The sequence below is a fragment of the Phalacrocorax carbo genome, chromosome 9, assembly GCF_963921805.1.
Source record: "Phalacrocorax carbo chromosome 9, bPhaCar2.1, whole genome shotgun sequence".
NCBI lineage: Eukaryota > Metazoa > Chordata > Aves > Suliformes > Phalacrocoracidae > Phalacrocorax > Phalacrocorax carbo.
This window is the reverse complement of record NC_087521.1, coordinates 27,802,509-27,816,216: the sequence shown is the minus strand read 5'-3', so window position 1 is coordinate 27,816,216 and position 13,708 is coordinate 27,802,509. Positions and strand designations below refer to the sequence as shown.

Here is a 13,708-nt window from a genome sequence, read left to right as displayed (position 1 = left end):
AATTCACATTTGGTTGAATAAAGACCATTTTCCAATGAAATCACTTATTTTTCAACTACAGTGTAAATCAAATTACTGAAGTCCTAGTTCAGAGCCAATATTTTTCATGTATTTAATTGTAACTGACAGATATATAACCCTTGCTAAATTGGTTTACTGTGGGTAGTTCTTACAAGCCTTTCATATACTGCCACTACCAATGGATGGCAAATTTATATGCAAAATTGCTGTGCTAGCATAGACCATCTAGCTCCCCTGGGAGAACCTAAAAAAAAAAATAAATAAAATCACTTCTGTATTGTACTCTATTAAAGAAGAATTGATTCTCTGCTCCCAGGAGATATGAAGAAAACTATTTCATTTTTAAAGGTGAAAACAAAGTAGAGGAAACTGTGTATTTTTACCTAGTTTTCTACATTTCTATTTAAGCAGTTCAAAGCATTTCAGCAGGGATGTATGCACTTTGGATGATACAGGACTACATACACAGATAGAAGAGTACTTAGTATGATACATGATTTATATCAGAAATAACACTCTAGTCATTAGGAAACAAGCAGCAATAAAGATGACAAAATTAAGTACCTATTTGTTATCCGTCATCAAACCATCGTAAGAACCAGTGAATGGGACATACAGCACACTTAAGAAAACCCTCCATGACCAGTAAATCATATTAGCAGTACCTTAGATATAGCTTGGTAAAGCATAAATGAAAGTAAATGTCTAAAACACATAAATGCAGACCCGTATGTATATAACTGTCCAAGAAACACGTCTGACAATTCAGGTTCTCTTTAAATGCTCCACTTCAATTGTCTCACATAGGAGGATTCTGTCATTCTAATATAAAAAATTGACAGGATCCTTGGAAGAGACAAGCACTTAAAGTTGCTGTTGTAAGTGATGCAGTATTATAAAGAATGAGCTGAATAGAACCCCAGAAAAAAAACATTTTGCATGAAAAAGGCTTCCTACCATGCTAAAGAAAAATAGCAAATTAGAATGCTACACAGTAGACACTGTAAAAAGGATGTCTTTTTTAATACCACAATATGATAAATTATCTTAAGTAGCACATTAATGTCAGAAATTGAGCATAATCTAACTTCTTCCCACTGACAATATTAAATGGCTTTCAGACGTCTTTCCTACTATTCTGACATTAGATTTAATAACACCCAGAGAGACCACAAAAATGATTCAGTTACAAGAATCATACTGTACTGGATCATTGCCTTTTAAGTAGGATTCAGCTAAATGATTTGGACTCTGATGGTTTTGGCACATTCAAGAGAAAGGTATGAAATTTGCTACATAACGTTTATCGGTAGTGAGCAAAATTCCTTTCAGTATCCAGTTTCCATTAGTAATGGGATTTTCCTTTGTGCATGAGAGTTTGATTATTTTTGATTACATGAAAAACTGATCCCAGATAGCCTTACAGTTCAGGTTTTTTTAAAAAAAAAAAACCAACAACTTTTCCCTGCTTGGTATTCCTGAACAGAGGCAAATCCTGCAAGCACCTGTAAGAGTGTTTTACATTTTGCACTCTTAGCAAAGAAAATTAAGGAAAACATTCAATTAAAGATTTGTATCAAAGGACAAGTCCACAGATTCCTGATGACATTATTATAAGGGGAAAAAAATGGTATTTGTGAAATGTAAAAGAAATTAGTGAGACATTTATTTCCCACCTTCGAAGAGAGTACTTGGAACAATGAGAAATTATAAATAGAAATTGCAAAAGATACCTATAGGCTGTCAGCTGTAGTAAGTCTCTAACAACAAATGTATTCAACCATAAAAAGCCACATTGCAAATTCACCACAGCAGAACTGTATGATATGCATGGAGGTGATGATGTGAGGCTAAGAACAAATTTAGATCTTGGTCTCAAATAATGAATAACTGAGTTTGAGTGCTAGAACTGGTCATCATGATCTTTCCACGTTTCTGCCTCATCCAGCAGTTCTGACAATACTGCCTTTGCTATAGTCATACAGCTTACGAAAAGCAAGAATTCAAGCCTCTTCCCTTCCCTAAATGTCCATTGAGCTCACTAGTTCAAGACAAGGTCCCACAACCAGTGACAGGACCTGTCAGCCAGACTGACTAATTCCAGTTCTAGTCACCACAGGAACACCGAAGATAGTCCTGATGCTGCCTATGCTCAATTCAATCAGTTCCTTAGATTCAACTGTCCCTTACCCCAGTTCAGAATAATTCTTACTCATGTGTTTAACTTCAAAACCAATGAAAAGGACGTAATGCACGGGGAAGCTCTCCACCAAATCAGTGCTTTGGCCAAAGGGAGTTACCTTGGCAGGAAAAGCCAATAGTCATGGTATGGCAGCTTTGAAAATGCAAATCCAATAAGGAAGTTAAAGTTCCAGGTACGGATGTTAATTTGTTTGGTGAGGTCTTTTTTCCCAAAGGTTTAGGCTTTCTGAGGTCCGACTTTGCACCAGCAGCAAAACACACGCAGCTGCTGCTTCTGCACACTGGAGGCTTAGGATTCGGCTCTGCCCTCACTCAGCCACAGCAACAGCTGCCCTCTGAAAAGGTAATTTAGAGATATATACATGGGGGAGGAGGAGGAATCTTTACATTTCTTCAGTTGTTACCATCCTCTATTAAAATTCTTTACAGATATTACCTCAAGGAAGAAGGCCAGTAAAGAAAAAAAAAAAAAAAATCAATCATAGACTGTTATTTAAGCGTTATGAGCCTGAAGAAGAACATATATTTACACCACATACTGTTAGAGACCCCCTAAAACTAAAGATGCTTAATCTTCCTGCCTCCGGAACAGTCAATAAAGCATTTCTTTAGAAGCTCAGATTCACGATAACAAACTTAATCCCGTAGCTTCCATGATGGCTGGTGAAACGGGTTACGGTCATGCCTGATTTCTTACGGCTTATCATTTGTGCATTCATAGTTAGAGCTCCTTTTCTTATGTACGTTACCTTGTGTTAATCAATACTAAAGTTCATCTGCCTCTTTATCCACTCAGTAACTTCAGTGTCATGAGATCTTTTTGCAAGTCTTCACAGTCAGTTTTAGCTTCAGCTGCTCTGAACGTGCAGCTTCACCACCTCATCCAAACCATTTAGGAAGGCACTGAACAGCATGGACCTCCATATGACACCACTGCTAACTTCACTCCAGTGTGAAATCTGCCCTCTTGTCTCCTACCAGATATTAAACCACTAGAGAATACATGACAGCTTAAGGGTTTTTTAAGAAACCTAGGTCAGGGCACTTGTCAAAAGCTTTTTCAAAATCCAAATACACTCTATCAACCAGACCAACCCTATTCAAATGTTCACTGACTCTTCCACAGAACACTAATGCATGTGTTCCACCTGTAGGAGCTCCATCAGCTGATCCCTACTATATCACACTAATTCCTGCCTGCTAATTTCTACCTTTATTATTGTTTCAACCACTCTTCCCGGTTGTCTGGTCTGAAAGTCAGCCTTACAACACCATACTTCTAGATTCCCTCAGGAGCCCTTTTTCTCTTTTGGCCCCGAAGTGACATCACATTTTCCACATTCTGTTCCTGTGTCTCTTATAATGCATTGAATACCAGCTAAAAGACAATCCTGAGTACCAGTGGGGGGAAAAAATGTTAAGAATTACTGTCGCAGGGGTAATATAGAAAGCCAGACATATTGGTCATTGTAAATGTTTCAATATGTACTTTGCTCTAACCTTTCAGCAGATTTGCAGAAGACATGGGACTACCTAGAGTGTATTATTACAGAAAACAATTAGTCATTGCAGAGTTCAGGCTTTACTCACTAGTTCCCTCCTAATATAAACAGTTTGACATATCGTTTACCTCTTCATCTTTTCATAAAGGGAGCCACATTGTTCCCATTTGAAGCGTCTGGGTTTCTGGTTTGTTACTCTATTTTTCATTCTATGGTAACTTATACTCTTCTCCTCAAATTTTATCTCTTCAGCCCCTTCACAGTAAGAAAAGGCACATTTCTCTGTGGAATCCTATCCTGCTCTGAAAGAAACCATTTGACAAGAGGGGAGTTAAAACTTGTCAAGCTATCTGTGCTCAGAGAAATCACCCCCTTGAGGAGACTAAGGACTGGTCCTCAATGGGTCATTTTCAGCTTCGTAAGGTGAAGTTAGGTGGGAATTAGGCAGTCCATCAGCACTGCTACATTCTTACCTGTACAGCAGAAACCAGCAAGGAACCAGTCCTCCACATCATGACTAACCATAAAAGACAAAACAGCAGCAAGCTGGGAGGTAAGGAAGGAAAAGGCTGCCCCACCAGCTGCCTAACCCACTGTAACCACACAGTAATAACAGGGCGAGGGACACTGCTGACCTGGGAACAATCACACAAACCAAGGAGAGCACCAGCCTCAGCCACAGATGCTGCGGTAGGAAAAAGTGACTCCAGAATCCATCACTGATTCTGTCCCCTGTGCGTATTTTGTACTTATTATTGGACAGGCTGCAAGAAAAAGCCACGGAAAAAGATAACCAGGAGGAATGTAAAGTAAAAAGCTGTTAGAAGAAGAGGGACTGAATTTAACAGAGGACCACAGCACATCTGCCAGCATTTGCTGATTCTTCTCTCAATTGCTATGATACTTAAAGCAGTGAGGAAGAAAGGTAATTACATTATTCCCATCATCCTCATAACAAGCTACTAGCTGACTAAATCTTGATCAGCAGAAGCTGGTGAAGAGGAAATTATAGTGGAGAATGTTACTGCACAATGGGCTAAATGCTACCAAAAGCTTCTTGGCATTGCTCAGAGAAGGTGAAACTATCAGTGTTTACTACTAAAAGAACACCTATATAGGGCTGACACTTTTCCTTTGACCACAGGTTCTTCAAAATAGGATACATGAGATTTCATTTATGCTGACTCATAATTTTCACAAAAAAGCTATATTGCTGGAGGTTTTTCACTATGGGCAAAGACAGTAATTTATGAAGTTGCAAAAGCAGGCTGGGTTAAGAGATGTTTAATAGGTATTGCATATTTTAAATGGTGGATCAGAGAAGATGCCTAGTTACTTTATTTTTTGAGCAGCATTAAAACTAGTAACTAGCACACCCCATCACCATTTGGATGGCCTAGATCTTAACTCAAGAACTAAAGGGCTGATTCAATTAGCAGAGAGCTCTTATCCTCTACAGCACAGGACAGGATTCTTCCATATTTTGGTCAACAAGTAAGTGGTGAGAAGGACACAGCTGGAACCCTGGGCCCAAGCAAACAGTATCTTCAATAACGTTTTCAACTGAGAGCTAAACAACAGAGACATTTGACTGTCAACAGCAGCTTGTTAACCCACAAAGTCTGGAAATTCTTGGTGTAGTGTGCCAGGCAGGACAGAAATACCACCCACATTGCCAGCATGAGATACACATATATCCCATGTTGGAGGAGAAGCTCACACAGCTGAGCAGCATAGCTGCTCAAGGTCCTGCCATGCCCCTTGGCATTCTGGTAGAGCTCTTCCCCTTGAAAGCCCTCTGCTGTACTCACTAATGAAGAAAGTAGGTAGACCACGTGACCCAAGGCATCTAATGGGATCATGCACTTGATCTTTATTAGACTTTGTTGATGTGTCTGAAGGCACCAGATAAACCAGAGCTTTCCACAAGGCACAAGTCACGCTGCTAAGCTCCACTGGCCACCCTCAAAGCATAGGAAAAAGGCTGGTCTCTTGGCTACATACAGCTGCAGGCACAGGAGATACAAGCATGCTTTAAAGGTCTTCCTAAGGCAAAGAGCCTCAGAAATGCCACACTCCGTTACTCCTGGTGCCATGGCCAAGTGCTAAGCCTCACAGAGAAGAGGCAGGCACAAGAAATGGGCTCTGCTAAGACACGCACGTAGAAAGGGTGTTTCTTAGCAAACCCTCCTCCACCTGGGAATCTCTAAATTACTGTGCCAGGTTTGCTGTATTCCACCCTTTAATACTACATCCTCTTTCCTAACTCATTGGAAAAACAGAGAAACCACATTTTCATCTGTGAGCTTCCACCTGTTTAAAATAGCCCCAGTTACCCCTTTGTTCTCCATTTAGCACAAACTCACTGACTTAAGAAATACAGAGTATTCTCTGTGAGCAACAGTGTCAGCTATAGGTATTTAGGCTAACAATCTCTCTACGCTAACACTGATTTGTATGGTTACTCAAGGTGCGTATTTTAGCTTGCAGGTTACATACTTCAATTCTATCTTCAAACACTATCTCTAGTAACCTATGTAGATAAATATTCAGACTCTGCTGTGTGGGTGATTAAACAGTTTTAAATATGAATAAAGCTCTAAATAATTAGGTTGTATTTTAGTTAATTTTTATTTAAAATTAGCACAAATTTTACAGTTTGAAAGGTGTTGTATTTCCTATGTTGGAGAGACACCTATTTTTCTCCTGCTACTTCATTTCCATGCTCCTTATTTACAATGACATGTGAAGCAGAGGGAAACAAAGCCCCCTCAATGTATCATCTTAACTTCAGGCAGACAGTCAGCACCAGTACCAATGGCTGAACCTTGCTGGCAATGCAGACTACTTCTGCTGAAGGTGAAGCTTGTAGGTGTATTGGTTTTGGACCAATGATGCCAAAAGAAATTTTGTCTCTTATTTTAATAGATGGAAGGACAAAATGACCTTTGCCAATGTTGTTGTCAGTGACGTTAATTGGCTTCAAGGAAGCCAACACTCTAGCGCTGAATCTGCTCTAAGGCTGCCAACTCTTTCCAAAGTCAACAGGTGATAACAGCTCTCAGGCACATTCAAATGGTTGCCGCTATCTCTCTATCCCAAGACCCTTCCTTTGAGACTATCCAAGCCTGTTCTAGGCTGAAAGCTTCCAGCCCTGTTAAAATTCATCTAGAAAACTACTTTAAAAAATCGAAATCCAAAGTTACCTTTCCAATGCCAGGGTTGTCCTTGATTTTGGACACAGCTCTCAGAAGGCATGGTGGTGCTGGGGGAGGACAGAGCTGCAGGATGCCACTAAAGTTAGTAGCATAAATAGAGAAGTCGTGTGTGTGTGGCAGGGGCGGATGGTATTTCTTTCTCTTCGAAGACAGGTTAAGCTTCTGTGCTGCTCTGTATAAAAGTAATAGCAAGAAAGGACAATGTTACTAGGTGTTAATGGGAATCCAGACCAGACAAACAGATGCTCATTGTCATCACTGCCTGTTTAACAAATCAAGTCATTGCGTTCTAATCTGATTTCATAAGGACAAACCATCAGGAGACTAATAGAAGGAAATATGGGTAGAAAAATTACTGGCAAAATATTCAGTTAATTTCTCCCCCAACAGAGTTCCAATTATAATCTAACTTGCCCCTCTTTCCCCCAACAGCTTGACAGCTGAATCCTAAAATGCTAAAATCTCACTGACATAATAAAAAGCTGAAATAATCCCCTTGTCACTGGCAGGACCAGATGGACTTTGCTAGTGATAACATTATGAAAGTGGTTCTTTATACTCTACAAGTTACTCAAGACAGAGAATAACACTCCCAGTCAGCTGAGCTCAAGATCCTCTCTTGTTGGCTGCACTGAAAATCCTTAGATAACAGAGAAGTTCCTTCAAGACAGATTGGTTTTTCCTCCTCAATTCCATTCTTTCACATTAAAAGGGAAAGCTATTAAAGAGACATGCTTTTATGTTCTGAATGATAATGATCCTGCTTTTGAAATGCAGAATTTCAAAACATAAAAGATGTAGAAGAAGGAAAAATTAAAGCATACAATTAAAATTGTAACATTCTTCCTTGTGAATAAGAATAGGAATGTAATCAGCTTTTCTGCTACTTCCCTTCAGCAACAGCAAACAGTATAGCTACAAACAAAAAATAGATACTCAACATCAAAACCCACATGGGAAAAATCACCTTGTAGAGTTCAGTAGAACAAATATATGTGTTAGTGAGCACACGCTGCGCAACTGCGGGTGGCAGTGAGGGTGAAAACTCAGCTCTGTCAAAGCCAAGAGGAGCTTTGCCACCTGAATAAGACATGTGTGATCTGATCCTGAGACTGTCAGTAGATAGCCCACCCTCACATACATATCGTAGAAGTATCCAACATGCTATCTTTTAACACTACTTTGAATGACTGTTAAGCCAGCAAAAAGGCAAAGTGTCATACTACCAGCATATCTGTGTGTGACCTGAGACCATGCTACTGATGCCAGCAGGTCTTCTGGGGGCAAAGCACTGTTCTGGTCCATGCTTGCAATGTAAAGACCTGTGACTTTGGACAAATTAGTTTACAAATATGTGATGACAGAAAGTCCCTTTAAACCATGGCTACTTTATATTTTCATCATGCCTTTCAGCCCAGGATGACCAGGTTCTTTTCAGTGAGAATGAGCTGGCATTAGCATCTGTGAAATATTGTAAACAACAAACATATGGAGAAACTGAGGCGGTGCTTTGCTGTCATACCTAATTCATAGTAAATCTAGACCCCTAATCTCGTTACAAATCCAGTGGTTGGGCAGCCTCAGGCCAAGTCAGTTCAGTGAGCTGATCAGAGAAGGAAACTCTTCCTTTGGTTATATTTACGGTAGGCTAGAAGAAAAAATGAACACTGAGAGCAGGAGGGCTGCACAGTTTCTTCCAGCAGGACTACTTGCTTCAAATGAGTTACAGTACGAAGAACTGGTTGTGTCTGAGAGAAAAATTACTCGCTTGGGTCAAGATTAGACAGCTAGTCAGCATGAGGGGCAGGACTCTCAATACAGATCTCCAAAATTCCCAGTCCTATGCTCTACATTCCCAAACGTGTGTGTGAAACTCCTGGACCTTCTTCTTTCGTCAACTTCTAGAGATTCAGACCCCCTATGTGCTTCCTTCTCCCGCTACAAACACTGCAGCATTTAGAAAAAGACAGAGACTCATGTGATGAAAAAATGAAGTTGTAGTTCCAAACTCAGAGGGAGCCAGAAGCCACTGGCTTGCAAGGGACAAGCTGGACTCTTGCCTCTGAGGAAAGTAGCAGCTTTTGACTCCTGCCGCATCCTGAAACCAGAAGGAACTGTGTCCCACAGCAAAGCAAAACACTGCAAGCATGGGTTTATACAGAACCTTGTGGTTTTGGTGGCAATGAGAACTGATTTAACTGCCTAAATCTCAAATCTCCTTGCTAATGCCTCATTCAGTATGAAAACATATGCCTGAAATAGGACACCAGGCAAACAGTTGCACAACTTCACTACGGCTGCAGCTGCACATTAAAACCGTAATGCCTCTTAAATTATATGCAGCTTTACTGTGCAGAAAAGACTCTCTACCTGTTTGTACTCTCATTGTGGAACTCAAGACAGTCATTACCCTCTATCTCCAAGTACCAATTAACAATTGTGGTTATTATTTAATCAACTTGTTGATTAATATGGAATATAATGTCTATTTCCTTGTTTATATGCTATGATCCCTTGTTGAAATGATAAAAACTCCTCAAGAGAATGTCTTCAAAGTGCAATCAAGATATACATTAAATCCTGATGAAATAATTATTCCTTCAACAGATCTGGCTGAAGGAGCCCCTCTGGGAAACATACGTGAGAGAGAATGAGATACAAACAATAAATTTACTCAGGAATTGTATATTCAAGCACCTAACTGAGCACTAACACACAATGAGTAAATGCACCCAAAATGGCCATGCTAAGCAAAGTATGCAAACAAACAGAAAATTCAGCCTTTTTAAAGTATAGCATCTCTCAAAATAGCTCAGTAACACAGTTTTGGACCATTTCAAAAAGTATACCTAAGATAGCAAATCCATTACTAGTGGTCTTAACTTCCCCACCAAGACAGAACAACTTTCAAAGTGATTCAATTCCAACAGTGTTCACACACTTTCTGCATATCCACTGTTCAAAGGACAGTGCCATATGCTAGCTAAAGCAATTAACTGCTATAGTGCTGATAAATCCTCTTCCTATGAGTCTGGAGTGCCACAATTTTACTAAGAAATTTGGCAAAGGGACTGCAGATGTCCATGCGAGATAACAGGAAACTGAAAAAGCAGAGGAACTGGAGTAGCTGTTGTAGAAAATAATCTGTGCTTTGATGGGCAACAGGCCAACTGCTCTAGTAATGATGTATGTGGTTCACATTTAAAAAACACCTCTTCTCAGGTACCGGTGCCCAAAGCCTAATTACAACCTCTTTCTGTTTGAATGCAAGAATTACTTTGCTCAGCATTAAAATGAGGTGGTTTCTGGAGTAGGAACATCACAGACATCTTGTACCAGCAGTATCAAACACCTTGTTTGGTTTGGTTTTGTTGTTTTTTTTTTTTCTCTAAAAGGGAAAAGTTAAGGGTCTAATGAAAAGAATAGGGCAATTCAGGCACAATGAAACATCACTATCAAACTGTGGACTCTGAATGTGAATGTAAGTAACTGTCATCCTCAGCTCCTACAAAAACCACAGTTAATTCTTTAACTGCTACAAAAGCCAGCTGGGCAGAAGCCTTCATATGCTTTGCTTGGGTTCCTAGACTGGTTTGGTCCAGAAAAAGAGCACCACATAAGGACTCATCAATCCTTACGCACTTCTTGCAGCACCAGTGGTGGCATCCCAGCCAAGTACTCACTAGGCCAAAATATAGGCCAGTCTGGTTTGGACATGGGCCCAACTAAATTAAACAAAATCCAACTTCACAAAACTCCTTACTTCAGTAAAATTCATGAGAGTATGTATTTACAGGGAGCCACTTCTGAGACACTCCAGAGTGCTGAATTTTCTGGAGTCCTTATCCAACAAACCCATTAGTTAATTTACACCTAAGTTTCCAGTACTTTTTTTCTCTAGTATTCCTTTTCTCACATGGAATTTGTCCAATGAAGACAAGGCAAAGCTCTCATAAACTAGGCCCTTTTTGCCTAGCACCAGAAAGACAGAAGTTGGGCTCATACCAGATCACTTTCTGCGGGAGCCTAATTAGGTGCCATGCCTATTTCCTGGCTTGCTTCTTTTTCTCAAATTTAATCTTGCACGGGGGCCCTCACATCCATCTTCAGCATCACAGTGGCTGTCTGACCTTCTCCAATATCAAATTCTGTTTCCTCACAGGGAAAATTACGACCTCTAGAGAATACAATGCAAAACTTAAGTGTTACAGTCACTTGTTTTTCTGGGCATTTTCCAAGAATTTTGTCACAGATGTATGCTTTCCAACTACCTTCACTTCATTGATTCAGCCTCCACCAAGCACTCTTCTACAAAACATTCTTGCAAGGGCAACTACGCACCACACTCTTATACCTCTCTTCCAATTAAAGTAGGAGAGACACCCATGTATATTATTTTTACCTCTGGCTGTGAGATCTACTGTCTGTGTTTTGCTTAACTCTTTCCATCTTTAATAGATGATGTCTTTTAAGATGCTCTGGAGAGTTCTTTTCTCATAGCTCGGTGTCACCATAGAAAATAAAAGTAATATATGGCACATGCAGGGGCACTCAAATATCAAATGACAAGGGACAGTCTCTAACCTCCTCTTCCCCCCACATAATTTACAGATTACTAGCTTTTCTGCCGTGCATGGATGAGACCAGTGAGGAAAAGCATGGCCAGATCAATTACATAATGCTCAGCATCTAGGGAATAAGACTGTGCAACAATAATAGCAACAAAGCCTGCCCATTAAAAGAACCATACTTTTTATTTTTAAATTCTGTCTATGTGGTTAACATGGCATTTCAGATATTCTGATGTACAGCAAGATGCTTCTAGCTTAATTTCACTGTACACATTCTGCACATTACAGCTGTGAATGTAAATAGCACAATTTAAATCCCTCAAGAACAGTGTTCCTTCTGGGCATAATTTCTCAAAGAAAAAGAAAACTTTTACAACTATGCAATATTATAAAATTTTTGCACTTTGTGGAATTTATTAAGTTTCAGAAGGAAGAGTGATGTGAAATATACTCTGGGACACATACTAGAAATAGGTCAACTGAGAGAGATACAGAGGATTTAATTGACATGGTGGGTTTATGGACAAACCGCCACAAGTCAGAAATAGAACTGGGAGTCCTGCTTCTCATTATTGAACTCCACTGACAAAAATAATAAACAAAAACTTCTGCACATTCATTTCAGCCTGACTCATCTCATATTAACAGTTTTAGTGTTATTAGCCAGCCTTATCTTTCAGAGATCGCTGTCATTTGTGAGGGTGCTTAAGGGCTTCATGGAGAGGATCAAGGCCAAAGAATTGTACAGTCCAAGCCTTAACTATCCCGATCTTTGGAGTTTCCTCAAGAGTACACTTACTCACGAATTTTGGTTTGACCTTGACAGCATCACGGGAGCAATTTTTATCCTGATTCTGAACCCTGTGCAAAGCTTGCAAAATTCTGGACACAGGTTTTCGCTGGGAATCAGTCTACTCTAAAGCAAGACTCTTCCAAACTATGCCAGTTCCCAGCCCAACAAGGCATTCCTCTGCTACATAACCAATATTCCGAGCCTTTCTACTGCAAACCAGCTCCAAAGGAAGCAGTGGGAAAATCACAGTCTGTCATTGTATCTGCAGTTCCAGTTATTGTTTCCTTAATTACTCATCAATACAGACAACAAATAGGCGGATGTCCTACAATACGCCCTCCAGCACTCTGTCCCGAGCCTTCCGCAACTCACAGCATAAACTTGCTTGGCATTATTACTTTTATTATTGCTATTACTGTTTGATTTGTGGTTCTAAAATTAGAAAGGTAGCACAATGAAACTGCAGTTGCTACCCAAAATCTCAAGCAAACTTAAAAATAAATGAGGTATCCATTTACACTAATGGCATTTGATTTGGAAAATAAAATCTGGTTCAGAAAGAGCCATTTTTAAACACAAAACTGAGAATGTCTAAATCTGTCATAAAGGTTTGGAAAGGACAGGCACCATCTGTAATCCTATAATACATTTTGTCCAAGGAGTCACTTACAAAATATGTGTTAAATTTTGAGGTTATGGTCTGTTCTTCCCCCTAGAACAAGCTTAGTAGGTTCCTGGGATGCATATATAGCTTCAGGAGAATATAAAGACTTTCCTCTCTTCGGTCCCATTGCACAAGTACAGCATGAAACCTTTGTTTGCTTAGCTGTCCCAGCAATGCTGTCGAGAAGCACTGCCAGGAAGAACAAACAATTAATGTTCCTTATTTCAGTGGTTCAACTTCCTCAATAAATAATTAGTTCATCTGGATCACAATGCACAGCCTCAAACAATAGCAGTTTTATAATGGGTGATGGTAATAAAGTTTCAATAGAAAACCATTATTCTGAAACATTCCAAAAATGTCAAACCACATCTAATATTGTGGGGATATTACCAAGGCAACATTACGAGAGAAAGTATCTCCAATACGAGATTAAGTTCACGCCTTGCCTCTTGCACATAGCAGAGTCTTGCAATTCAGGCTTGAATTTCAGCCTCTCACTTTGAGTGACCTCTTAATTTTCTCATACTATCTCTTATTAAAATCAGCAAGGCAGAAATAAAAGTCAGCTATGTTGACATATTAGGAACATCATCTGCTCACTCCTGATCAGAGAAGATGGGTCCAGAAGGGATTTTAAGAGTTTATCTACATTTTCCCAGTGCTCCATGGTAGGATGAACTTTACTTAATACATTCTCAATATGTATTTGTCCAACTTGTTCTTAGAAACCTCCA

The 13,708-nt window shown here is 39.7% G+C and overlaps 1 protein-coding gene across 2 annotated transcripts in view; it reads right to left on the bottom strand.

The window, feature by feature from the left end:
- KIF26A (kinesin family member 26A) overlaps nucleotides 1-13,708 on the bottom strand; it is a 103,117-nt gene that overhangs the window by 24,903 nt on the left and 64,506 nt on the right. For both annotated transcript variants that reach the window (XM_064460884.1, XM_064460885.1), the window contains exon 5: nucleotides 6,932-7,115. In XM_064460884.1, coding sequence (XP_064316954.1) covers nucleotides 6,932-7,115 — 184 coding nt within the window. The remainder of the gene's footprint in view (nucleotides 1-6,931; nucleotides 7,116-13,708) is intronic.